Source organism: Phoca vitulina, unplaced genomic scaffold (assembly GCF_004348235.1).
Source record: "Phoca vitulina isolate PV1807 unplaced genomic scaffold, GSC_HSeal_1.0 scaffold5, whole genome shotgun sequence".
Taxonomy (NCBI): Eukaryota; Metazoa; Chordata; class Mammalia; order Carnivora; family Phocidae; genus Phoca; species Phoca vitulina.
In genome coordinates this window covers 61,461,177-61,488,726 of record NW_022589708.1, presented here as the reverse complement: position 1 = coordinate 61,488,726, position 27,550 = coordinate 61,461,177, and the positions used below count along the sequence as shown (strand labels likewise).

The 27,550-nt window shown below is 45.6% G+C and overlaps 2 protein-coding genes across 2 annotated transcripts; one reads left to right on the top strand and one right to left on the bottom strand.

The window, feature by feature from the left end:
- Positions 1-240: 240 nt before the first annotated feature.
- On the top strand, positions 241-27,495 carry SLC25A15 (solute carrier family 25 member 15). The gene is made up of 7 exons (XM_032403100.1): positions 241-415; positions 3,215-3,338; positions 15,390-15,648; positions 19,627-19,764; positions 22,888-23,057; positions 23,966-24,124; positions 25,247-27,495. The coding sequence occupies exons 2-7, from the start codon at positions 3,284-3,286 to the stop codon at positions 25,369-25,371; spliced, it is 906 nt and encodes a 301-aa protein (XP_032258991.1). The 5' UTR covers positions 241-415; positions 3,215-3,283; the 3' UTR covers positions 25,372-27,495.
- LOC116631691 lies at positions 18,216-18,717 on the bottom strand. The gene has a single exon (XM_032403101.1). The coding sequence runs from the start codon at positions 18,603-18,605 to the stop codon at positions 18,225-18,227; it is 381 nt and encodes a 126-aa protein (XP_032258992.1). The 5' UTR covers positions 18,606-18,717; the 3' UTR covers positions 18,216-18,224.
- Positions 27,496-27,550: the final 55 nt, after the last annotated feature.

Here is a 27,550-nt window from a genome sequence, read left to right as displayed (position 1 = left end):
GACTTCCGCGAGTCCTCCTGACACCCCCAACCCCCTGCCCTGAGTTCTAACTGGGGTCGAGCCTCTCAGGAGTCCTCCGGGAACCCGGAGGAAGGGAACCAGCTCGGAGGCCCCGGGTCCCCGCCCTCCCGCGCCCCCGCTCCCGGGCTGGGGGTGGCGGGGCCTGCGCGAGCCGAGCGCGCCGCCTCAGCCGCGGACTTCCGCTTCCCCCCGCGCCGGCCCCGCGCGGCCCGCCCCCCGCCGCAGGGGTGCTCTCCGGGCGCCCGGGGCCGCCCTTTGCGCTCCCGCGCGGGAGGGCGGGGCGGAGGGCCGGCCAGCGGCCGACGTGGGTGTTAAGCGGCCGCCCAGGCCGCAGAGGCAGAGCCGAGAGCCCGCGGCGGAGCCCGAGCAGGACGCGTGGCCAGCTGGCGCGGCGGTGAGCGCAGCCCCAGCCGGCGCTCGGGGCTGCAGGGAGCCCGCACGGGGGGCTGGGGGGAGCGGGGTGCGAGCAGCCGGCCGGGGTTCTGGGATCCGCGGCCCGGCACGCCGTACACGTGCCCAGGGAGCTGCGGGCGCCGCCGGCCGGGGGGCGCCAGAGGCTCGCGGGCTCCGCGGCCTCCTTCCCGTAGTGTTCACCTGCTGGGAAGGTTGTCCTCTTTGCCCCGTCGGAGTGTCATCAGGCCTCTGGGCACCGCACCGCCGCTGCCCGGGCCCGGGGCGGGGGCGTTTATGAATGGGAGACTCTTGCAGGTTGTTGGGATAGAGTCAGAGAACGTTAAAGCCAGGAAGAGAAAGTTGGAAGCAGTCTCCCTAGTAGCGGCCCCTGTGCTCACCAGGATCCGGAGCCCCGGAGCAGGAGCGCCTGGCCGGTGTCTTAGCGGCCAGACGAGACGGGCTGGCATCGCCGCGCCTTGTGTCCCGGCTCTAGTAATCGGCGGGCGGGCGGGAGGGCGGCCGCCTGCTGCGCCAGCTTGAGCCTGAAGCTGGAATCTTCCCGCAGTTCGCGTTACCAGGTGGAGAATGCGGCCTCAGAACGTTCTCCCAGTCCAGAAATTCATTTCCCTAGCAAACAGAAGGCTGCGTGGTTCGCGAGGTTGTTTGTCCTGGAGTCGGACCCACGTGTACTTGCAAGAGGGGTAAAGGGACACTAAAAGGGTTCAGCTTTTCAACTGGCTCAGGAATGAGTTTTTAACTCCTGCTGACCAGTCTTGCCTCCTCCAAGCCATATGTGTTTTTCAAGACTTCTTGAAGCCGCCTTCTTAACCTACACAATAATTTGAATCAGTTGCCCACACGTTCTGAGTTAGTTCCCATTACTGTGTAGTATTCTAATAATTCTATGAGAGTTACTTGTGGGATTTGATGTGTTTAAGTTTGGCTTACCTGAAGGGGTTAAATTCACACTGATGACAGTACGATCTATGCCTTTCATATAAACTAAGAAAAAAATACCCACACCTAAAGAACGCGTGGAGAAGCCACATTGGTTGGGCCCTAGGTGACTCTACCCACTTGCCTCCATTTTTCCTTTAAAAGGCAAAGTTGGATGTTTCTTTTCTTTTTGGTCAGGTTGGAATGCTCTGGAATTAAGTATTGGTTGGTAGGCACAGACCCAAAGGCAAGACTTGAGTTGAATCCACTGACTACTTGTATGACCTTGGAGAAGCTCTTGCCTTCTTAGTTTTCCCTCTGGAAAAGGAGGAGATTGGATTAGGACCCTCATATCCTTCTCTAGGTACAGGATGGCCACGACCTTATCAACTGTAGTTATTGATACGGCCTCTCCAGTGCTATCAGTAACGTCAAATGCATGTCTTTTCTGTTTAACTTAGTTGCTTTTTCAAGTCTAGTACTGTGCTTTTGTGGTTGCTGGTTTTACAATTTTTTTGTAAAGAAAGCAAGATTCTTGGTGTCTGCTCATTCGCAACATGGATCAAGTGGTTAAAAAAGCTTCTTAGTGGATAAAATTATTTTCTGCTGACGTTTAGGTTGACATTGGCATTCATTAGTGATCCAGCCGGCCCACCACCCTCTGAGAGGTGGCCTGGCTCTGGGCACAAAGGTCTTTAGTGTTATGAATAAAATTTTTTCCTTGTTATTCACAGATAAGTCACTTAGATAGTTTGAAAACCACACAGAATTGGTTATCTTGATATTCTGTGTTAATGAACCACCTTTCTTTTTTTAAAATCTATATAAAGTCCATTCCTCTGTAATAGTTGATTTTTGTCTGAAGGTAGAGGAGTAGACTCTAGTTTTCCCAGACGTTTTAGGCTCTAGCCCAAACATGCTGAATCAAGATCACTAAGGAGAGAGGCCTGGTTATTTGAATATTTAACAGGTGCCTCAGTGATTCTTATCAAACAAAATTAGGACACAGTGGACCAGGTGTTGCCTCTCAAAATGTGATTGGTGGCCAGTCATTATCAGCCTCATCTGGGAGCTTGTCATGACTGGCAGGGTTTCTGGTCCCACCTGAGGCCTAGCACATCAGAATCTGTATTTTAACAAGGTCCCCAGGTGTTTTGTGTACACGGTTATGGTTGAGAAGGTCTGGAGATGACTTTGATGACAGTTACTAATGTTTGGTCCTGTGCTCCATAGTTCTAAGAGCATCTGTCCCATGTGGCTATTTGTGATTGCCTTTGTCTTATGATAATACTTCTGTTTTTCACCTTTTATATGTGGGACTCTAGTTTTAGCGGCCCCAGGGCCCACCCTGCTGGTGACAGAGCAGGCACTCAGACCCACGCATGTGTCACTTTGCGGAGCACCTAATCCATTCCTTTCCAGACCTACTGTTTTGTGACCTCCTCTTAGGGACTCAGCCCAGGCTGCTGTCTGAATTTAGAACTGAGCCTAGTTGACGGATAGTTCCACTCAGGCCTCTGAAAAACTAGTTTGATATGGCTTGGGTGTCGTGGTATTTGGCATTCCTTTGTAAGCTTTTCAGAAAAGTCGTTGAAATGCTCCCTACAAGGGCTGTAGCTTTCATACTCAGGGAAGGTTTTTGACTTGTGAGTTTTTTATGGGGAGATGGTGGGTGGGGAGAAGGGGAGGCCAATCGCTAAGCTGCATTGACACCTTGACCGCTCCCCCCCCTTTTTTTTCTTTTTTTTTTTGGAGAACCGATCTCCCAGCTCCCAGAGGTCGAGGTCCCAGTAACCAGGCAGCAGTTCTAGAGAAAGGAAGGCTGCAGAGGCCTCACTGATGGTGAGCTCTTGTCTCCTTTCAGGGACATGAGACACCCGTCATAAGCTCAGAGAGTTGCCTTCCACGGAGACCAGCTGAGGAGTGGGCGAACATGAAGTCCAGTCCTGCTATCCAAGCTGCCATTGACCTCACGGCGGGAGCTGCAGGTAATTCCAGGGGAAACCCCATCCTGTATTCTTCAAGTACCTGCTACAAGTGAGATCCAGTGAAAGGATGGTGCAAATATCACCTTTGTCACTCCAGAAGCAACATGCTTTCACCTTGGAGTGAATACATGTAATGGAAATATAATACTGTCTTCCAAGAACAGCAGAAGGTAGAGTAGTTCCCTTATAGTAAAACTTAATGAGTCAGGGTGCAGGGTGGGAATGTCCTCAGTTTACAGCTGAAAAACCGCACAGCGCAGAGCTGAAGTCCCTTGTCCATTGTCACACAGCTGGGATGTGCAGGTGACGTGGGATTTTACTCCAAGCCTGGCAGTCTTCAGAGCCCTTGTAGTCCAGAATCACACTGTGCCATCTCTCCAGGGAAGTCCTATTTACTGTCCTTATCACTGCCAAGGCAAGAAAGGAGGACAGCCTGTAGTAAATGAGGCTGATACTTGATGGTTTCTAAAGCCCTAAAAGGGAAGGAGAGGCTCTAGGATTTGCCAGGGAATGGTGGGCTGGGCAGGGGCTGGGCAGGGGCCGAGCCCCAGGGCAGACTGCAGCCTCCCAGGCCACAAGTAAATCCTCCTGGGCAGTGCTTGCAACACATGGGTCACTCTTTGGAAAGATTACCTTTACTCAGCCTGAGGTCAGGAATTGGAAGTGTATGGGTGGTTGACTTGGTTCTCTAGGTTCCTGTGTTATTTTAGCGCCAGAGGAGTGCTGGAATGCTCCTGTTGCCCACATGAAAACCCTGGTTTACCCTTGCCCCGTACACTGATTCTTATAATGGGTCGCAGCTCCTGGGAGTGGAGAGGCCAGAGGGGTGAGTTGCGCATTGTCCTCTTATCCAGTGGGACCTCCCGGGTCACCAGATCAGGTGCAGTCACAGGGCCACCACCTGTCATCCTATCATTCCCTTAATGGTGAAAAAGAAGTTGCAGTTTAGAGAACAAAGCATTTTCTCATGAACCAAAGGTCGACCAGGTAGGCTAATGAGAAAGGCTACAGACGGGGCATTACAGATTGATGAGAAGTGCAGGCACCAGCTCCCAGGTGAGAGACCACAGGGGTGTCCTGGCGCAGGAGGAGGGAAAACTAAGGGCTGCCTAGGTATTTCCCCCCTGGCTTCTTGCCTGCTGAGTGCCCTGGGTCAGTCCCATCCCAGCTGCAGCCCCTAGGCCCCATGAACCACCCCCCATGCCACATTGGGATGACACTGACCATGGGAACAGTGGACCCATTTGCTTGCCTCTGCAGTCCTGTGAATGCTCTGTGCTCAGTGTTTGTCTCTCCCATAGGATGGTATTTAACTACAGGAGAGATTCTCAGCTTTTGGAATTAAATGTCCATCAGTCAGTCTGCCAAAGATGTAGACTCTGTTGTGATAGAATTTTCTTTTTCCTAGAAAGGCATTTCTGTGTGGACAGGTATTTGGATGCCACATATGTGCTTTACAGTGAATTTTAAAGATACAAATTGCAATTGTATTGTTGGGAGTCTGGTGTGTAGGGCATTTGCTGGTGGACATGCTTTTTTACAATAGTATTCACATGTTTTGGGCCCATCTACATATGGCATTTAATTCTCTTGATAACTAGTTAGGATTTCTTCCTGCACTGGTCACAGAGGGTCACCCCTCACTGATGTAGCATTGCCCTGCAGCGTCTAGCTTTGGAGGATAACAGGCTCCTTTGCAGGGGTCCGTGCTTTAAGCCAGGCAAGGGGCTCCTCGGCTGGCAGAGGAGCCTCCTGTTAGTGACCTGAGAACTTCTGGGAGGTGCATGGAATGCAAACAGGAAGCCATAGCTCCACTTTGGATGGGTCTCAGTCTCCCAATGATGGAGCTAGAAGGGCCTTCAGAGACCTTTGGCTCTAACGCTCACTGTATATGTAGAAAGGAGACCCGGAGAGGGCGAGTGGATTTGCCCATGATTGCACGGCTAGATGGTGTCAAGACAGGGCTAGGCCGTTGGTTGCTTGGTTCCTTGACTGGCCCTGTTGTTGTCTCTGTTTTAATACTCCATAATGGGCCAACAGCACTCCTGGGGGTGGAGGTTAGTCTCAAGCCTCTGTTGCCACTGTCCGGATCGGGACATTGGGCCATCAAGGCCTGAAGTGATCTAGGTGTAGCACACATGTGTTCTTTTCCATGTTCCTCCTTTTCTTTGAAACAAACCTCCCCATCCAACAGGTTTGTGGTCCAGTTCATCTACTATAAAGTTCTGGGAAGCTGTCACTGCTTGTCTGCTAGTATAGGAGAAATTCTAGGAAAGAAATTCCAGAAATTCTAAGCAGCTGGGATGGGGGAGACTTTGCAGAAGATAGGTCATTGTATACTGTTGAAATGAGGCAGTGTGGAGCTCAGAAGATAAACTGCCTTCATGAGGAACCTTGGTCTCTCTTTAAGATACAGTAGTTTGACCACTATAACCCACTCCCTGCTTTGACTGCTCGGTTGCTCTATGCCTTAACTAGCCTAGCTTCTCAATGTGACCTAGACCATTGACCTTTATCTTCTCATGCCAAAATTCGTGTTTCTCTTGGCCATCTGGATGTCTTCTTTGGAAAAACATCTATTCAGGTCATCTGCCCATTTTTTAATTAGAATGTTTGGGGTTTTTTTTTTTTTTTTTTTGGTGTTGAGTTATAGAAGTTCTTTATATATTTTGAATATTAACCCCTTATCAGATACATCATTTGCAAATATCCTCTTCATTCAGTAGGTTGTCTTTTTGTTTTGTTGATGGTTTCCTTCACTGTGCAAAAGCTTTTTATTTTAGTGTAGTCCCAATAGTTTATTTTTGCTTTTGTTTCCCTCACTTTAGGAGACCTATCTAGAAAATTGTTTCTAGGCCAGTGTCAAAGGGTTTACTGCCTATATTTTCTTCTAGCAGTTTTATGGTTTCAGATCTCACCTTTAGGTCTTCAATCCATTTTGAATTTATTTTTGTGTACGGTGTAAGAAAGTAGCCCAGTTTCATTCTTTTGCATGTAGCTGTCCAGTTTTCCCAGCACCATTGATAGAGGAGACTGTCTTTTCCCCATTGCATATGGCTGCCTTCTTTGTTGTGGAGTAATTGACCCTATAAGTGTGGGTCTATTTCTGGGCTCTTTATTCTGTTCTTTTGATCTGTGTCTCTTTTTGTGGCAGTACCATACTGTTTTGATTATTACAGCTTTGTAGTATCTTTTTTTTGAAAGGAAAAGGTTTAATATAAAGATTCAAGATTAACATCAGTATAAGTGATAAAATTACCCTTCTCTTGATAAGAGTCCAACTTTTGCCTTTTTCTTTTTAACTTCTCCTGCCATCTTCTTCCCTGTGTTTTTCTGTTACTTTCACCCCACCTCTTCCTGTCTATGGTTATATTGACCGATTCGCTCCCTCTCCCCAGTAGTTTATACTTGATCTTAGCCAAAACGCTGAGAAGTGATCCCCAATAGTTTAGAAAGTATACTCCTACACAAGTTATGATTAGCATTAATTTTAACACACCCTTTAACTTTACCAACATCTAGGTAGTATCTGTAACCTTCCTTTCGTCTATTCCCCAAGTACACTGTTAGCTGTTCATCTTCCTGGGTAGAAATGTGGCATTTTATTTTCCTGTTTTCCTTGTGGATTTTTTGGTTTGGGAGAAAGATAATCTATATGGTGTCTATGTGTTTATAGTCACCCTAGATTGCTAAAGTATATCCTCCAGTAATTCTTTCAAATGGGGTATGCAAGAAATAAACTGTGAGTTCTTTGGTATCAAAAAATGTCTTTGTTTTACCTTCAAAATAAAATGCCACTTTGGCTGGATGTAGGATTCTAGGTTTAAAACCTTTGCCTGCAGAACTTTTATACTACCCCACTTCTAGCATCCAGAGTATCCAATAAGTCTGCTGTCAATCTGATTCTTATTCCTCTGTAGGTTCTCTCTCCTCTTTCTGGAAGACTGATTTTTTTTTTTTATCCTTGGAATTCCCAGATTTCTAGGAGTAAGTCTCTTTTCATCAATCTTACTAGGTACTTGGTAAGCACTGACAATCTCAAGACCTGAATCTTTCTTTCGCTCTGGAAAGTTTTCTTCAATCATTTCCTTAATTATTTCCTCTGCTCCATTCCCTTTATTATCTTTTTCTGGAATTCCTGTCAAATGGATGTTGCAGTTTCTGGGTCTATCCTCTGTCTCTGGATCTTTATTATTTGTTTGGCCAGTTGCATTGTATCCTTAGAGCATTCTTCAAGTTGATCTTCTACATCATACCTTGTCTCTTCAAGTATGTCTCTTCTGCTATTCAGAGCATCTGTTGAGTTATTTATTTCCAAGACTTCTGGATGGTAATTTTTAATATTTCTAATCTCCTCTTGTATCTCTCTGAAGTTATTAATTACACTTCTTCTAAAGTTCTGTTTCTTACGTTGTCTTCCTTTAGATGTTGGCTCCTCTGTTTGCAGAGTTTTGTGTCTGTTTTTCTTAAAAATGTGGTGATTCCTGATGAAGTACTGAAATTTGTATATAAATGCCTTTTCTGCTTACCAGAACTTACCTCTAGTGACTTTGAGGGATAGGCCAAACACAAGGTCAGACAGACTGTCCCAACTCCTTGATTTATGAGCATAGCTGTTTGTTCTTTATTCTGGGGTTTTTGTTCCATCCAAGGTTTCACCAATTTTTTCTTCTCAGAGTCCCAAGCCACGTAATTACAGGCAATTTCTTTAAGTCCACTTGAGACCTCTCTTTTCTCAGTCTGGGAGGCAGTCTTTACGTGTTCTATTTCAGAGTCCTCTCCTTCCTCCCACGATAAAACTACTTCCATTTCCCACTCTGAACTTTCTTCATCCTCTGGCTCAGAATCTTCTACCTCTTTGATTAAAATTAAAAGCCTCTCTCCACCCCCCTTCGGCAAGCCTCTCTCCGCCCCCCTTCGGCAAGCCTCTCTCCCCCCCACTCCTCCGCAAGCTTCCCCCCTCCCCCCCCTCCCCCGCAAGCCTCTCCTCCCTCCTCTTCTAGCTCTGAGGCCTTTTCCTCTTGAGGGTTTGTTTTTCCTTCCACTCTGAAAATTCTTCCTCCTGAGTCTCTTAAGTTCTTCACCTTCTCTGGCTCAACAACCTTTACCTCTTTAACAAATAGCTCAAACCATCACCGGTTTCCTCCCCAGTTCCATGCTTTGAATCTACTAGTTTTATCTACTTTTTCTCGAATTTATATCTTCCTCCTTTCTTTTTTCATTTTGTGGGAGTGTATCTTTCAGTAATTCTTTCATAAATGATTTCTGGCTGCTAAATTTGATGAGGTTTTGCATATTTGAAAAGGTCCTTCATGCTTAATGCTTAAATGCTAATTTAACTTGGTATAGAAATTTAGGTTCAAAATCATTTTCCCTTAGAATGTTAAAGATATTATTTCATGGCTTACTAATGTTCAGTGTTGCTAATGAAAAGTCTGCTGCCAACCTGAGTATTGCTCCTTCATCCTCTCTGAAGGTTTGTAGAATGCTCGCTTTATTCTTTAAATTCAGGGGGATTTTTTCCTCTCTTCTTTCTTTGACCAGTTCATCCTCTGCAATCTCTCTGTTCTCTCCTGTTATTTCTATAGGATGCTGCATCTCTGCATCCATCAACTGTATTGCTTATGGCTTCCTCCACACTTCCCATGACTTTGTGATTTTGTGATTCATCATGGGACAATTCCTTACTTTGGTTTGTATTGTACTCTTTAGCTTCATCTAATTTGCTAGTTATTTCTTTTCTTTTAAAAGTCAAATTTTCAATATCCTCAACTATTTTAGAGTGTGCTGCTTCTGTTTCCTTAATCCTATTTTTTGTGTGACTAAATCTTTTATTTATTGCCACTCCTACTGGAGTTCTTTGGATTTTTCATTACTTCTAAAATTTGCTTCAGGTCGTTTTTTTTTTTTTTTTTTTAAAGATTTTAAATTATTTACTTGAGAGAGAGAATGAGCACAAGTGAGTGCAAACAGCAGGGGAGAGGCAAGAGGGGTGGAGGGAGAGGGAGAAGGAGACTCCCCACTGAGCAGGGAGCCCTACTCGGGGCTCTATCCCAGGACCCTGAGATCATGACCTGAGCTGAAGACAGATGGTTAACTGACTGAGCCACTCAGGTGCCCCTCCTTCAAGTCATTTTTAAGAAATTTCCTTATCTCTTTAACCACTAAGTCCAGATTTTCCATCAAACCTAACTTCATCACCGTAACTATTGACATGTCTTTGCCTTTTAAATATACCTGAGCCATCTTCTGGTCAGTTTCTAGCAACTGAATTCTTTCCCTATGGTGATATTTTCTTATTTCCTTGCAAAAGTCTAGTAATTTCTTTTTCTTTTTTTTTATTAAAGATTTTATTTTTAAGTAATCTTTACACCCAATGTGGGGCTTGAACTCGCAACCCTGAGGTCAAGAGTTGCATGCTCTTCTGACAGCCAGCCAGGCATGCCAAGTCTAGCAGTTTCTGACTGTACACAAGACATTGTGGATATGTATTCAAAACGGGAGTGTTTTATTTTCCTGAGGAATTTTTGTTTTTGCAGGTCTGCTAGACTCTCCCAAACTAAAAAATCTTAAAAAAAAAAAAAAATACACACACACACACATAAATAATCCAGTGAGGGTGATTCACCTGGAAGGAAGTTCTCTGCAGAGCAGGATTTCGTCTTCTGCACAGCAGTGTCTCAGTGCCTGGACAAGGGATCCGGCCTGAGGACACACACACATGCAAAGGGCTTTGTAGTATATCTAGAAATCTGGGGGTGTAATACCTCCAGCTTTGTTGTTCTTTCTCAAGATTACTCAGGGACGTTTGTGGTTCCATACAAATTTTAGGATTATTCTGGTTCTGTGAAAAATGCTGGTGGCATTTTGGTAGGGATTGCATTGAATCTGTTGATTTGCTTTGGGTAACATGGACATTTTAACACTTTGTTCTTCCAATCCACGAGCATAGTACATTTTTCCATTTGTGTTGTCTTCAGTTTCTTTCTCATTGCTGTATAATTTTCAGAGTACAAGTCTTTTACCTCCTTGGTTAAGTTTATTCCTAAGTATTTTATTCTTTTTGGTGCAATTATAAGTGGGATTGTTTTCTTAATTTCTCTTTCTGCTACTTTGTTATTAGTGTATAAGAAATGCAACAGATTTCTGTATATTTTGTATCCTACAAATTTACTTGATTTATCAGTTTTAATATTTTTTTTTGGTGAAGTCTTTAAGGTTTTTTTTAAGTAGCCTCCACACCCACTGTGGAACATAATGCAGTGCTTGAACTCATGACCCTGAGATCAAGACCTGAGATGAGATCAAGAGTTGGACGCTTAACCAACTGAACTACCCAGGTGCCCCTAAGGTTTTCTATATGTACTATCATGTCCTGTGCAGTTAGTGACCGCATATCTTCTTCCTTACCAATTTGAATGCCTTTTATTTCTCATGTGATTGCTGTGGCTAGGACTTCTATTACTATGTTAACTAAGTGCTGAGTGTGGACATCTCTGTCTTGTTCCTGATCATAGAGGAAAAGCGGTCAGCTTTTCACCATTGAAGATGATGTTAGCTCTGGGTTTTTCATAGATGGCCTTTATTATGTTGAGGTATGTTCTCTCTAAATCTACTTTGTTGAGAATTTTTTTCGTGAATGGATGTTGTGTTTTGTCAAATGCTTCTCTGCATTTATTGAGATGATCATATGGTTTTTATCCTCTTGCTAATATGTATGGTGCATCCCATTGATTGATTTCAGAATATTGAAACCACCCTTGCATCCCTGGAATAAAGCCTACTTGATCTTGCTGAAGGATTATTTTTTCTGTATTGTTGAATGCTGTTAGCTAATATTTTGTTGAGGGGGATTTTTGCATCTATGTTCGTCAGAGGCATTAGCTTGTGGTTTTCTTTTTTGTAGTGTCTTTGTCTGCTTTTGATGTCAGGTAGTGCTGGCCTCCTAGAATGAATTTGGAAGTTTTCCTTTTCTATTTTTTGGAATATTTTGAGAAGGATAGGTATTAACTCTTCTTTGTGTTTGATAGAATTCACCTTTGAATCCCTCTGGTCCTGGAATTTTGTTTGTTGGGAGTTTTTTTTTTTTTTTAATTACTGATTCAATGTCATTACTAGTAATTGGTCTGTTCAAACTTTTTCTTTTTTTTTTTAAGATTTTATTTATTTACTTAGCACAAGCAGGGGTATCAGCAGGCAGAGGGAGAGGGAGAAGCAGGCTCCCTGCTAAGGGGCTCGATCCCAAGACCCTGGGATCATGACCTGAGTCACCCAGGTGCCCCTCTATTCAAATTTTCTATTTGTGATTCTAGATGTTTCTAGGCATTTATCCATTCCTTGGAGGTTGTCTAATTTGTTGTGATGTAATTTTTCATAATCTTATAATCCTTTGTATTTTTGTGATGTCTGCTTTTTCTTTTTTTTTATCTTTTATGGTTTTTTGTCTTTTATATGTCTGCTTTGATCTTTATTTCCTTCTACCTTTGGGCTTTGTTTTTTTTTATAGCTCTATTTGGTATAAGGTTAAGTGGTTTGAGATTTTTCTTGTTTCTTAAGTTAGGCCTATATTGCTATAAATTTTCCTCTTGGAGATATAGCAAAAGTAGTTCTAAGATTTTGGGGCATTGTGTTTTTGTTTTCATTTGTCTCCATGAATTTTTTGATTTCCCCTTTGATTTCTTGGTTGACCCATTTAGTGTTTAGTAGCAAGTTATTTAACTTCCATGTATTTATGTTCTTTATGGTTTTTTTTCTTGTGATTGATTTCTTGTTTCATACTGTTGTCAAAAAGATGCTTCATATGATTTCAGTCTTCTTATATTAATTGAGATTTTTTTGTGGCCTAACATATAGTATATTCTGGAGAATGTTCCATGTGCATTTGACATGAACGTGTAATCTGTTTTTGGATGGAATGTTCTATATGTATCTGTTATGTTCATCTGGTCTAATGTGTTGTTCAGATCCACTGTTTCCTTGTTAATTTTCTGTCTGGGTGATCTGTTGATGTATGTGGGGTATTAAAGTCCCCTACTATTACTGTATTACTGTCAATTTTTCCCTTTGTGTCTGTTAATTGCTTTATGTATTTAGGTGCTCCTATGTTGGTGCATAGATATTTATAATATCCTCTTGTTTTCTGATTGGATTGATCCCTTTATCATTATGTAGTGCCCTTCTTTGGTTGCTAAAGTGTTTATTTTATGGTCTATTTTATGTAAGTATTGCCACCCCAGCTTTTTTTTTTTTTTCCTTTGCATGTTAAATGTTTCTCCAGCCCTTCACTTTCAGTGCATGTGTGTTTAGATCTGAAGTGAATCTCTTGTGGGCAGCATATAGATAGGTTTTGCTTTTTTTTTTTTTTTTTAAACCATTCAGTCACTGTGTCTTTTTTTTTTTTTTTTTTTTTTTTCTTCTTTTAAAAAAAAAAAAAAAAAAAAAAAAATGTCATGCCCCATGTGAGGCTTGAACTCATGACCCGTAGATCAAGGGTTGTATTTTCTACTGACTGAGCCGGCCAGGCATCACCCCCCCACCCCTTTATCTTTTGATTGGCACATTTAGTCCATCAAGGGCCTTTTTCGATTGGAATATTTTGAAAACGATATGCCTCCCTGTGCTGTTAAACAGAACATTTATTGAGTGCCTCCATCGGGTTTGAGGTTCTCCATTTTGCATGGGTGGACAAGGTGATCCTGGACTTTCTGGTGAAGGGTCTGCTTCTTGGTCGTTAGCTCTGCCCTCCCCATTTTCACCACTGACACCATCCCTGCCCTGATAGATTTCCTTAACACCTTGTCATTTTCTGACATAACTATTTTGAGCATAGAAAACCCACAACACTGGCCTTGGTAAAATGTAGAGTGCATCATGGTCTGAGCCCCTCTCCTGAAGAATAAAGTACAGGGCCTTTTGGGACACCTGTGAAAGACTGCAGAACTATTTCCATTTTTCGCTCAAGGAGAACGAGATGATCAGAGGTCTGTGCTCTAAGCAAGTGGAGAAATTCATATTTATTCATAGCTTCATGGATACTTGATGTGTATCTGAGGACCTGCTAGGGCTCAGTGGCTGGTGCTGGTGTTCAGAATCGTCATCACCCACTTAAGGGGGGCCTGGACAGTATCGTTTATGATAAATTACATGGGAGTCAGTTACCTCCATAGATGAAAGGAGAGAATTGTAGTTAGCATTTGAAAATGCACTAGCCTCCTACCTTCTCTCTGTTGGAAAGGTAACTGTTACAGCTATGCAACAAAGGCATATATTAACAACCGGTGATATCTGAACTATTCAAGATGATTGGGTTAAAATATGGAAAAGTTCCAGTTAAAATTGTAATGCTCTGAATGAAATGCTTTATTCAGTTTATCTGCATCTAGGTTACCTAAATTATGTACTCTCTTTAAAAATGTTGACATTCACCTCTTCTTTTGGAATAATTATTTTTATATAATTAGGGTCCTATTTTATTCCTATAAGTACCTGAGAGAGAATAACTATAATGTAGTAACATCTTATTGAATTATATTCCACTAATTCAGAACTGGGGATAATTTGGCAAGACAAAGTGGAAATGTATCATTACTTTCCTAGAAGAAATGAACTCTCCTAGAAGAAAGTAGGGATAGGATCCCAAATATACTTGTGATTGCTTAAAAGAAGAACTCAGTTTTCAGACTCCTTGAAAATGTCTGTTAATCTGCCAGTAATTACGTGGGAGTTATTCAAAACAGCCCCTCTTCTGTCTCTACTCTGCACGATTTAGTCAGAATAACTGTGTAATGTCAAAGTTATGAAATCGCATTTCTTAAATATTTATGTAAGCCTTCAACTTTTTTTTTTTAAAGATTTTATTTGAGCGAGGGAGAGAGAGTGTGAGCGGGGCAGGACCAGGGGGTGAAGGACAAGCAGACTCCATGCTGCGCGCAGAGCCCGACACTGGGCTTGATCTCACGACCTGGCGATCATGACCTGAGCCCAAATCAAGAGTCTGACGCTTGACCGACTGAGCCACCCAGGGGCCCCAGCCTTCTCTTCAATTTTGATGAATCTTTAAAAACCTAATCCAATGGTTAGATTTCCTGACACAGGCAGGGGACGTCTGAGATACAGTGATCTCTGAGGCCCAGGAAAGGTGGATGCATTAACTAGTGGCATTTCCCAAATGCTGACTCAGTCCAGGGTCTGGGGATATGACAGGGTGGTTACAGTTCATTCTTTTCCTTATGTTCAGACTTTTTATTGGTCATCTACAGGAGTTCAGATTTTGCTGTTTTGTAAACTCTTGACAATATAAAAGCATAAAAATACATGATTGATGCTAAGCAAAGGTACGTTTCAGTGCCTTCTCTATTCAAATACAAATCATTAATTGGTAGAGTCCCAATGAAGATTTTCCGAAGGGTCAAATTTTAGCTCTTTAGGGATTAGCCAGACTCTTTGTCATGTTTATCTGTTGCCTCTTTCCCTGTTTTTCTGAGAGTCATCTGTACTGCTGGGCATTAGGCAGGGAGGAGGGATTCACTCCTGCCAGACTTCTCCCCGTCCTTTTGATATGGCTGCACACACACACAGTACCTGCTCTTCATGAGCCAATTCATGCAGCAGCTGTTATCTTAAGCCTTCTCATCCATTTTTATTTAATCCGCATGCTAACCGGATGAGGAACCAAGGCTCCAAAGTTAATATCGCTTGTCCAGAATCTCACAGCAGAGCCAGGCTTCAAGCCCGGCTCCATCTGACCCCATTGCCGACACCCCAGAACACACGCCACACCTTCGCGTCCTGTGGTTTTGACTGTTGACCACATGTCTGTCTCTCCCACCGAGGGCGGGCTCCTTCAGGGCCGGAGCTGGGTGCCGGGCATGCTGGAGACCCTCTGTTGTTGATCGGACTGGGCTTGAAGGTTTGGGAGGGAGAGAGGTTGAAGTGAACTGCAACAGAAGCAAGCCCTGGGGGAGGCTGCTTATCTCTCATTTCCGTGGGTGTTTGATGCTGCGTTCTCAAACAGTACACTGGTGCTGGAGAAGACTTCTGTCCTGGTTTTAGGGGGCACAGCGTGTGTACTGACCGGGCAGCCCTTTGACACCTTGAAAGTGAAGATGCAGACATTCCCCGACCTGTACCGGGGCCTCACTGACTGCTGCCTGAAGACCTACTCCCAGGTGGGCTTCCGCGGCTTCTACAAGGGGACCAGCCCAGCGCTGATCGCCAACATCGCCGAGAACTCTGTCCTCTTCATGTGCTACGGCTTCTGCCAACAGGTGGTGCGGAAAGTGGTTGGACTGGAAAAGCAGGCCAGGCTGAGGTGAGTGGTGGGCACTAACGCTTTTTCCGTTTGTTTAAAAAGACAACACTGTTGCATAGTCAAGATTTTTATGATATTCTCCCCCTTTATGGGAAGAATGTTTTCCTTTTTTAAAATAACCACTTTCTGTCTGATCGTGAAGTCGTATACCGTCATCATATAAAACTTGGCAAACGTATTCTGCAGAAGGATTGCCTGTAATGCACCATGGAGAATGAGCCACCCTTACATGTTGGTATTCTCCAGGAAGATGCTTCTCAGATATTACTTCTCCTGTGGGCACAAGGGCTGGACTGGAGCCGTAGATGCAACTCGTGAGCTGAGTTTCGGGTTCCACTTCATCAGCATAATGCAGAGGATCGGAAGAAGCTGCCTGAGCCAGATAGGTTTGAGAGAAACTTAGAATTTTAGGAAGAGTTGGAAGCATCTGTGAAGATGGAGATGAACCTACTCTTTGGTCAGGTCTGCCCAAACATTAGACTTTGGCTTGTGCTTGGTCATCCCTTCGATGTTTATTTACACAGAGACTATAAAGAATTCGGGAACCACTGGGATGTGTAGCCCTTCCTTTTTTCAACATTGATTTATTTTAAATCATTTAAAATTGTATCAGCTTCATGGTTGCAAAGGGCAGATAGCCATATGGGTCGTTTGGAATTGGAATCCCTATTGTAACTCAGGAACCACCTGACTAAAGTAGGCCCCTTTTGTACAGAAATGTTCTCTGGAGGTACCTAGCAGTCTCAAAGATGTGCCCTTTTATAGGCAAGAGTTTTGTCTTCATGGATGGAACTTATTTTTTAGAGGCTTAGGACTGGATGAAGTCACCCAGGGAGATAGCATCTGTAGAGAGCTGCGCACTGATTCTAGGACCTTCCAGCCCAGAAGGGTCACAAAGAAGAGGAGGAAGTAAATAAGCAGGAGACAAACCAGGAGAATGTGGGATCTCATGATAGAGACTGACAGAACACTGTAGCGACTGTCACTCTCCCCCCGGGGGGGAGACTTTGGGAGGAGACCAGAGGTTTAGGTCCCCTGCAGCATTCCTAGAGGAGGATGCCTCGTGGAGAAGACGGAGACAGCAAGCAGCCACGTGAGGTCCTGGAGGAAGTCCTGCAGCCAAGAAGCCATCCTGTTTCATGTGGCCTCCCCGCACCTTCCTCGTTTTCGGTCTTGATGAGGTGGCAGGGGGCTGCATCTTCATCCAGCGGAGCAGTGTTTGCTTATTACCTGGCAAGGAAATGCTACCTTAGAGTTTACAGAGCTGGGACACCCATGGCTTTCCTGTTTTGTTTAGCCCTCATCATGGTCCTGGGAGAACAGCAAAGCCTGTGCTGTTCTCTGTTTTAGAGAGGGGGACTCTGACCTGCAGATACTGGCTTAGGATCCTATTATTTGAGTTCACAGCCGAGAGTAGGACCCACAGCCATGTCTTCTGAGTCCCCGTCCAGTACTCTTTCCGTAAGACCAGAGTCAGGGCTCTGGACTATGTGGTGGGGGTCGGGTCTAGAGGAAAGCGTGGTAAGTAGAGGCAATGAAAGGAAAGCAGTGCTTGAAAGAACCTGCCGTGAATTTCAGCAATAATACCGTAAATATTTGTCTGTCCTTGGTTTGAACACCACCCCGAGTAGAGTTCTTCTTTGACCTTTGGCCACGTGAGGTCTTAACACAGCAGGAGTGTTCAGGTACATGTTTGTTGAATGGGTGACAAGCAGTCGATTCTTCAAATCCTATCCTATGCCTCGTGCGTTTCAGTTCCAGGTCCAAACACCTCTACTGCAGGTGCAGCCTGGGGCCCCGCACACCTCATGGAGTGCCCTGGTAGAGGGGATTCTTTATGAGAGAGCCAAAGTCCACTGCAAGTCTGATTTGGCCTTGTTGTTGCACCAGAACAACATGCTTGTATTCATTCAGGCGGCCGACTCGTTACTACATCTTAGGTTGAATAGATGTCCACATCAAGTGATGTCACCTTTGTTCCAGCAAAGTTGGCAACTCTGGTTACTGACCCTAACTGTTGCTGGTCAGCGAGTTGATGGAGAGTCCCTGAGGGAGACAGTACAGATCTGCAGGCTGGCCGAAAGACCGCAGAAACCACTTTAAGCTTTGGTTTTGACAAACCGCTAAGTAGGTGTGAACCGTGTTGGACAGTTTCCATACACTAGAAGCCAAGTGCAAGTACAGTTGTATGTCTGGCTCTCGCCAGGTAACGGTCTGATACCTGATTCTCTAAAATGAAAAGCAAGTCCAGACTGCAAGCACGGTCTTCCCCCTGGAAGAAAGCCTCGCTCCCAGCCAACTCTTCTGGGACCTGAGTGTAGCAGGCCAAGCAGGCCTGGGCCCCCGCCTGTGTCTGTCTGGTGGCACCGAGACCAGGTCACCAGGGAATAGAAGGTTGGGGCTTAGATTGGAGATGGCCCCTGATTTTATGCTCCTGTCTGACCTCAGTTTGTGTGACTGTTTAACGGAACTCTGCGACAGCTGAATATGCCAGGTCTATTAGGCTTTTGCTCACGGTTTGGGGAAAACCTGTGAGGGGATCCCACTACCCCGGGCAGCCAGGTGAGGGGGTTACCTCATGGGGCTGCGGCGGCCCGGTGGTTAGGTGACGGTGGGCTGCTGGCATTGAACGGGTGAGAGTCAGGGAGCCAGTCATCCTGTGAGCAGCTGGGTCCTTCCTGCCCGACCCCAGGTGCCCGCCAAGCTCCTGTGACAGAACACTGGGTTGGAAGGGATCTTATTTTCTGACCCTCGTGAACACTCAGAATTCCTGACAACTGATTTCTCAGACTTTCCCCTGTATTTTTGAACTCTGATGGGCCCTCACTTTCACAGCCCTGCTGGTGGCTGGTGGTACCAGACCCTTCTGAGGTGAGATGAATACTTCGGGTTTTTGTGTTTATGTGCATTTGTTCCTCCATTTGGATTTCCGACGTAGCCATTTTACCTCCAGCCATCGAGCTTGCTGACGGGCACTGCCTTCACCGCCCCCCCAGCATCGCGCGCTCCTGGTGCCCTCTGGCTGAGGTCAGGAGGTCGTCAGCAGAGCTGGGAATTCTTTCTGCAATGAGCAGCTTTTTGGTTAAAAATTTATCTGGGGCTTTCATCTACAACAACAGTTATGTATACATGTGGTTGCTCCAGGTTGGATTTTGGGCACGCACGGATGGCTCCAGAACCTTGTTTTATGAAGCTTAGTGGCAGATACACTCAAGTATTGACGATTTGTGTCTTTGGGGTGGTGGGACTTTGGGTAATTTTTTCCTCCATCTCTCTTTTTTTTTTTTTTGGTTTTGTTTTGTATATCCCTATGTCTTAATTCGGGCTGCTCTAACAAAATACTGTCAGCTGGGTGGCCTAATGTTTGTTTCTCACAGTTTGGGAAACTGGAAAGTCCAAGATCATGGTGCTGGTTGTTGGTGTCTGGTGAGGGCCCATTTGCTGGTTTACATAGGGACACCTCCTTGCTGTGTCCTCAAAGGGTGGAGAGAGATCGGTGGTCTCTTAAGACAGTAATCCCATCATGGGGGAGTTCTACCCTCACGACCTCATCTAAACCTAATTACTTCCCACAGGTCCCCTCCAAATACCATCATTTTTTTGCGGAGGGCTAAGGCTTCAGCATAGAGCTTTAGGGATGGGGGATACATTCTGTGCATAGCACTCTGACTAATAAAAGGGGCATGGATTTTGCTGTCAGGCAGACCCGGGTTTGAATCCTAACATTACCACATAGTAGTGGTATGACTTTGGGTGCATTATGTATTCTATATATTGTTTTTCCACATGAAAAATGGGGTGTTGGTGTTGGCCTCACAGAGCTTTGGGATCCTTAGATGAAACAGTGTGCGCAAGTTCCCAGTGGGCACTCAGAAAAGTGTTCCTCTCCTTTAATCCTTGCTCTCCCTTACCAGCCGAGTGCTTTGCGTGGTGAGTGAATGAATATGTAACCGGCCTCCTGTGCTGGTTCCCTTCCAGTGACCTGCAGAACGCGGCCGCGGGTTCCTTCGCCTCTGCCTTTGCTGCCCTGGTGCTCTGCCCCACCGAGCTTGTCAAGTGCCGGCTGCAGACCATGTATGAGATGGAGTCATCAGGAAAGATAGCCAGAAGCCAGAAGTAAGCACTGCTTGGGCACAAATATTGGGGCTCTGTTGCCTTGGTGCACTGAGTATTTGTCAATTTTATATTATACTTAAAACTATGTGGCAGAGAAGGAGATTTAGCTACTCCAAAATACTGTGTTTTTAGAACTCTTTCCCCTACCAGGCAGAGGATAGCTTTCTGCATGAACTTTCTGATGGTTGGATCCACCCCCGCTCCCACAACAGAACACTGTATGCGGATATTCAATACCTGGGAAGCGGAGAGGGTGGGGGGGGGGGCGGGGGGGAGCCTCCTATCACTCTTGGCTCGTTGAATGTGTGAGGCATGGTCCCCAGCTGTGTTGGAGGCACATAGCAGACAGCTTTGGAGCCGTGTCTGAGAGCTGGGCCTTCATAAGTGCCAGTTTGGGTTCCAAGATGAATATTTGATGCCCGTTCCCAGGTTTCACGTGGGCTGATCAGCCCAGATCCCAGGGTCACTTCCTTACCTCCCTCCCCGATCCTTCACATGTCCCCACAGAGGGCCCACGTTCTGAGAAAACTCCTCAGAGCCCTCGTGAGCTACTCTGTAACCATCAGAACACTCTCCCCCTCAGCCTTGAAAACAGATCCTAGTTACATGAGAGTGTGTCATATGCAGTATGATTTATTTGGATTGTGAAGCAATTTATTGTCTTTATTACTCTCAATACTTGCTTATTTATCTTAACATCTGGCCGACTAAAGCTCTTTGTCACTGTGGTTAACTCAAAGTCTGTAAATCTGATGGGAAAAATCAGATAAATTGACCATTTACAGAATTAGTCTCCTCCCGGTGAGGATGGGGTCTCTAATAGAGCTCTGTATCCTGCACCCTTGAGATTCATTACAACCAGTTTGAATCCATTATTTATAGCCTAGAGGTCCAAAAGCATAAGTCTTTAAAACTTTTTATTGAAATACAATGTACACACAGAAATCGTAAGTGGGGGTTTTAATAGTCATTAAACACTTTTGTAACCAGTGCCCAGATTAAGAGGTAGAACATGAACAGCACCCACAAAGTTGCTCTCATGTTCCTTAGAAGTAGGTGATGGGTATTAAAAAGGGCACGTGTTATACACAAACAGTGAATCGTGGAACACTACATCAAAAACTGATGATGTAATGTATGGTGATTAACATAACATAATAAAAGAAAAAAGATAGTTTAAGGTATTTTTAAAAATTTTTTAATTTAAATTCAATTTAGTTAACATATAATGTATTATTAGTTCCAGGGGTAGAATTTAGTGATTCATCACTTACATACAACACCCAGTGCTCATTACATCAAGCACCCTCCTTAATGCCCATCACCCAGTTACCCGATCCCCCCACCCACCTCCCCTCCAGCAACCTTCAGTTTGTTTCCTAAGGTATTTTTAAAGAAAGTAATTGTTGGCTCCAAAAACTTAAGCGAATGGACACCTTGCACAAAAGTAAATATTGGTTGACTATCTTTTAGGTGTGGCTGTGCCCACCCAGGGGTATATGGTAGCCTGGGGTTAAGACTTGGGTCAGAAGGTAGGCTAATCGTGTTAAGTTGATTACTGTGTTACATTCCCATTATAGAATAGGAGCTGAGTTGCAGGAAGGACCTGGATAATGAGTGATGCATGATGAAGCTTTCTAAAATGCTTTTGATTACCTGGGAGTTTGATTCTTCACTGGTCCAAGTGAGGTCACCTGCTGAGAGCAAAGTGAGGAGCAAGGGGTTCTCTAAACCACAACAAGGATGTGGTTTCTGGTGCTGTTTGTTTTTCTGACAGATAAAGCCTGCCATGGTGCACACCATCAGGAAGATGGGTCTACACAGAAAGTGTCCTGCATTCCAGCTGCTACAGGGCGCTGATCATCCTGAAATAAAAATTCTTGCATACCTACTTTCTAAGAACTAAATTCTCGGTGCTTCTTGCCCTGTAGAATTTCTAAGAATTTCCTTTGTCTTGCCTTCAAGTAACATCTACTCCCTTGCTCATTCCCTGCACTAACACAAAACAAAATAAACCCTAAGCACGTGAACAGATTCCTTCAATACACACCAGTTCAAAAGAAAGATTGAGGAGGGTAGGCATTGAGGGAGGTAGAGGACTGAGCAAATACAAGGCCATTTTTTATTCTTGCTGAGCTTGGACAGCTCCTTCTTGTAATTTCTCTTATTCGTTGTTGGAAGGAAGTGGGTATTGGCTCTTTTACATCTTGGATAATGACATCTAGAATGTATGAATGCACTTTTTTTTTTTTTTTTTCAAAAGAACTGACAAAGGAATTTGTTTATTGAGGGCAAGAGGATGCAAGCAATATAAAAATCAAGAGCTTGTCTGGCTTTCCCTGACTTTTCTTTCTCTGCTTGTCAGATGGGGGTTGGATTTTATTTGTACATTTTCTGAGGGTCCCGATCTGCTTATGGAATCCTTTATACAGGGGGAAGCTGTGGGGCAGATTCCTGAAGACCCCTTCTCCCCCTGCCCTCGGGAGAGCTGTCATCGGGCAGGAGTGTTGCTTGGTGCCACCTACTTCTTTCCCTTCTGTTCCATGTGACCACAAAACAGACCTTGCCTGCGGTGGTGAGCCGAGCAGTTAGCGAAAAGCGGCTCCGGGAGTCCGCTCTGCCGTGTCGGCACTGGTCCAGGTCCTTCATTGTTCTGTCCACAGCCAGAGGAGGGCTTTCTGATTTTCCAAAGAGTCCAGGGACCTCCTTTTCCAGGAGTACTCCCAGGGCTTCCTTTGCTGAGTGGCACACTTGGGAAATGTGAACATGGTTCCATCTGAGACGGGGTTCTGGCCTGGTCTGCTGAAATCTTGGCCGGGGGCGCGGCAGGCACACGCAGCTCTGTACGAATGTGCACTTTAATAATGTGTCATCGCTGTCGGATAGTTCAGGTGAGAACAGCTGTCCTAAAATAATTGTATCTGTGCTTCTCTGAGATTTCTTCCCTGCAGAAGCCTCTTATTCTCAGAATTCGGGTCGCTCAGTTTCTAGAATCAGCTGTTCCCTGCCTGCCCAGGGCTCAGCCAGGCCTGCCACCAGGCTGGGAGCGCTGGCCTCCCCCCCCCCCCCCCCCCCCCCCCCCCCCCCCCACCGCCCTAAGCGCAGCTCCCTGTCTCTTTGCAGCACCGTCTGGTCCGTGGTGAAGAGCGTCCTCAGGAAGGACGGCCCCTTGGGCTTCTACCACGGCCTCTCCAGCACTTTACTCCGAGAGGTGCCCGGCTATTTCTTCTTCTTTGGCGGTTATGAACTGAGCAGGTCGTTTTTTGCCTCAGGGAGATCGAAGGATGAACTAGGTAAGCGTGCGCTGGGGTTTCTGGAGGCTGGAAAGGACCTTGGCACCTTCCTCAGGGTGCACTCATGTCCTCACCATGGGGCTGAAGCAGTACATTGCAAACTTCTTCACTAGAATAACATTTTAGGGGAGAATGCAGAAATTACTTTCCTGTAGGAAATCTCCAATAACAGGGTAAATCGCCTGTAGAGCATTTTGCAATAAGCTTAAAACTTGGTAATAAATCTTGAGAGTGTTTCCAGAGCACTGAAAACTGTCGTTCTTTCTAGCTTGTCCTGTGTAGCTGCTTGGCACGGCCATGTCCATGTTTGGCTTGCATGAATGATTGCTTTTTTCTTCTCAAACCCATCCCTTCAGTGTTTTGGACTTATTCTGGGGTTAGGCAAGCTCCCAGGCTTAAGTATCGTGTTTAATAAGACAACTTTAGTTTTCATGGTAAAGGAAGAATCAGGGCTGTGGGGCATTAAAATAATGAAAAACTTCAGACTGAGAGGGTTGGAAAAAATGTGACCTGTGTTTCATTGGGCACTGTTCTCCTTCCCCATGGCAGGGGGCGGGGGGGCGTTGCCATGTTGCTGGGGGCCTGCTGGTTCCGTGTGGGCCAGCCCTCTGGAGGGCAGGCCAGGTGAGCCACAGCGTCACAGTGTCCAGCACCAATGCGGTCCTACCGTGATGAGGGCAGACCCAGAGTGCCACATGGGTCCTTGTGCCTGTGAGCAGGGACCCCGGAGCGGGCTTGATCCCTGAGGTCATGACCTGAGCTGAAGGCAGACGCCTTACTGACTGAGCCACCCAGGCGCCCCAAGCATCAGCATTTTTATTCCCGTCTACCTGCAGCCTCTCCTACACTGACTTCTGGAAATGCTGTTCTTGAGACAAAAACCGCTGTTTGCTCATGTCCTTGTCCAGGCCCTGTCCCTCTGATGTTAAGCGGTGGAGTTGGTGGAATCTGCCTCTGGCTTGCTGTTTACCCAGTGGATTGCGTCAAATCCAGAATTCAGGTTCTTTCTATGTCTGGAAAACAGGCAGGATTTATCGGAACCTTCATAAGCATTGTGAAAAATGAAGGTGAGTCTGCTCATTGCAGAAACGGAGTGGCTGTGTACAGACTGGTCATTTCACTGTAAGCCTCGTTGAGGTAGATCACGTGTGTGTGGTTGCTCTCTCCCCCTCCCCCCCCCCCCCCCCCCCCCGCCGTCTCCTGTCCCTTTTCTAGCACAGTTTCCCACTTCCAAACCCCTTCTTTAGCTTCCTTCCATTCTCAAGAACGTTTGATGTTGTTCCTCACTCCTGGGCCAGGATTCTTTGTTCTAAATAGCCTGGAGGGAACCTTAAAAATATAGACTGTGCCTAAGGGGACAAATGCTTTGAAGTCAGCACCACTTGTTTTATATAATATGGATAGTATCAGAAAATGATCTCTAACAGAGCCACCAAGGGATTTAAAAGAACGTGCAGCAAGTCCTTAATGCTAAGACTTCCTGAAGGTGATTGGCTCTGAATTTTGAGAGTTATGCAGGAGGATAAAGATTTTCTAGGTGATGTTTGTATCAAGCCAGGATCGTGCCACTGGTGAGTAAAGACCTGTCCTTCCAGCATCCACTATACACCTTCCACCTTGGGATGTGCACTTCTCGGGCTTGATTGTGAGAGCCAGCACAGTCGCAGGGTGTGGAAACAGTTTAGTTCATACCCCAAAGTTGCGTGACACTTCATAGTTTCACAAAGTACTTAGGCCTCCCTCGTCCACTTGGATCTTCATAACCACCTTGGGCAGTGCCAGCAGTAGACACAGGATTCTGACTCTGCTTTTGGCCCGATGCCTCGTGGTCCTTGCCTTCCCAGGTGACCCTGCAAGGCTGCCGCCCCCTGTGGTCCTGGGGTTGCTTCTGTCTGCCCAGGTGAGGCCTCTGTTCTGCCCAGTCCACTTACCAGGAGTGAACCGGGCCTGGGATTAGTGTGTGGTACCTGAGCATCACCCAGTTTTGCTGGAAGACCTGAGCCTGTCCTCGTTTCCATTAGTCTCTTTCGTTCCCATTCATCCAGGGAAACCTGGAAAAAGTCCTCCCAGCACTTGTTGGCGTTCAGTGCGTTGTCTGGATTTGTAGGTGTCCAGCCCTGTGCTCTGAGGCTTCACGGGGTCTCTCCGAGGAGGGGCGTCTCAGTCTTTGATCACTTTTTGTCTTCTAGGAATAACGGCCTTATATTCTGGACTGAAACCTACTATGATTCGAGCATTCCCTGCCAATGGGGCGCTCTTTTTGGCCTATGAATATAGCAGGAAGCTGATGATGAGCCAGTTTGAAGCCTATTGAAGTGTCCTGGTGAACCGAGATCCAAGTCTAGGCGTTTGACGACTACAGTTCATCTCAGGGTTTCGTGGAGTACAAGACCAATGTGGAATTATTTTGGTTTCGTAGGAATTTTTTTTGTTTTGTTTTGTTTGGTCTTCCCTTATTCTACCCTAAATCTTAAACTTTGTGGAAAGGGCCTCTATTTTATATCCTAAAATTTCTGCCCATATTTGTACTGAAGTAGAGAAGTTGCTGCTCTTGTCCTTGGTGGGACGTTAAGGGTGAGCTGCCGGCCCTGCGCACAGTCTGAAAGGCTAAATATAGTTTTGTCGGGGCTTTGGCATAAACCTGTATGTGTCCATGCAGATTGGATGGTCACATGTTGAATTCTCAGATCTCACCAGAAAACCTCAGAGGTAACCATGTTTCATGAAGCTGGCTATGAACGATTCCTTATTCTAGATGTAGGCTCTCTTTTAAAATCTTAGTACCTGTACTACACTAAGTGGCTAAAGTTAAGTTTTTCTGTGGTGCTTGAAAACTAAAATATCCATGTAGATTTTGTAGAGGAGAACATACCTGCATACTGGTGTGGCTTCCACGTGAACGATTTAAGTTAGGAGTAAGCCTCTTGGATTTTCCCAAGATGTTCTGCTGTTAAAATAGTGCCATTCATTTCCTTGGTGGGATCATCTTCTGCACCTGAGGCACTGTCAGGTGCGGTGGGAGTAGCACGCCCCTCACCTGCGCCAGCTTCCCTTCTCTCCCGAAGAACTTCCCCACTGCTGGGCTTGAGGCTGAGGGGAGGGGGCTCTGCTGCTGTGCTTTGTGAAGACCCGTGACTGACAACAGCCCTTAGCTGCTTCTGTCTCTGGGTCCTGGCCCGGGTAGGATTCCAGAGTATTTCTTTGGACCGTCTATGGGCTGTTGATCCACTTTGGACCACTCACTTATTGCCTCCACCGTTCAGGAACCCTTCCCGGGAGCAGAGTGCCAAAGCCAAGAGAAGCCCTTGTTCCCCGTCTGGTGCCTGAAGGACAGTGCTCGTGGGCACAGTCCTCTCTCTGATGGAACTGGACAGAACCTAGTGCTTGTCCTCCACAGGGAGTGATGTCGGGGCTGACCCTTTGAGTTTATCTCGGGATCCATGACCGCCATGTTTCTGACAGTGTTGGAGCCTTTTACATTTGGTACTGGCAGTCCCTGGGTTTTCATGATTATATAAAGGGGCAGACTTTATAAAGCGATGAAACAAGCAAAGTAATTTTATTAAGCTACGCCGTATGTATGCACTAACCACCACCATAAAACCCCAGGTCACCTGGTGTAAGAGGGTCCTTTCTTATCCCCACTTAGGCAAGCCCTCTCCTTCCGTGCTGCTCCAGGACCAGCACGGGCTCTCTCAGAAACAGGTGTTCTTAAGCAGCCTGTTAGGCTAGAAGCGAGCAGGCTGACCCTGCTAATGTCTGTCCCGTGTGCGTGTCTGTCCTTGTTGGCACACTGTAAGCCTTGCGTGAACCCTCCAGGTTCCTGAAGCTTTTTGTTCTCTGCAGAGCCTCTGTGCTAACTAACTCTAGCCATGCGCCAGAAGCAAGAGGGTCAGGGAAGCGAGCTGCTGACCCCCGGGGGCTGCTGCAGACATTTGGGGAGGGGGGTGCTCGGGGTTGTGCCTCAGGGACTCCAGAGCAATGGCTGGTCTGCCATCTGCTTTTTCTTTGAAAGAAAATCATGTTTTCTACCTTTCCTCTCCATTCTTAAATGGTCAGTAGCTACTGAGTGGTGCTTCATCTGGACAGGCCTGGACTGAAGCAAAAGAGAAAATGGGGGCTGGCTTCCAGCAGGAAGTGAACTACTTCAGAATCCGTGAGCCCAGTCAAGTTAGGCCCGTCGGCAGTGGACCTTCTCACACGCTGTCCTTTAAAGATTTAACTGTCTGCAATAGCAACAGTCCGAGGCAAGTAAAAGTAGGAGTAAGGAATGAAACCTAAATCAGGGGAATTTTTTTTTTCATTCTATCTGCTTAATTCGTGGTTTGGTATTTGGACACAGTTGGTACCATTTCAGCTCTGTACTCCAGACAAAAACAGTAACTTGAAATCATGTTTAAAGCAATTCTGTTCTATCATCATTAAATTATTTACCTAATATTTGAGTATATGATGAGTTGTTTTAAGTACTTTACACGCTAATAGCCATTCTT

What these genes read in the sequence shown, in the direction of transcription:
- LOC116631691 (XM_032403101.1), bottom strand. Translation starts at nt 18,605, where the DNA reads ATGGCTGGAGGTAAAATGGCTACGTCGGAAATCCAAATGGAGGAACAA.
- SLC25A15 (XM_032403100.1), top strand. Translation starts at nt 3,284, where the DNA reads ATGAAGTCCAGTCCTGCTATCCAAGCTGCCATTGACCTCACGGCGGGA. An exon ending in AAGATAGCCAGAAGCCAGAA is followed by an intron (nt 19,765 to 22,887) that starts GTAAGCACTGCT and finishes GTCTCTTTGCAG; the next exon opens with CACCGTCTGGTCCGTGGTGA. An exon ending in AAGCATTGTGAAAAATGAAG is followed by an intron (nt 24,125 to 25,246) that starts GTGAGTCTGCTC and finishes TTTGTCTTCTAG; the next exon opens with GAATAACGGCCTTATATTCT.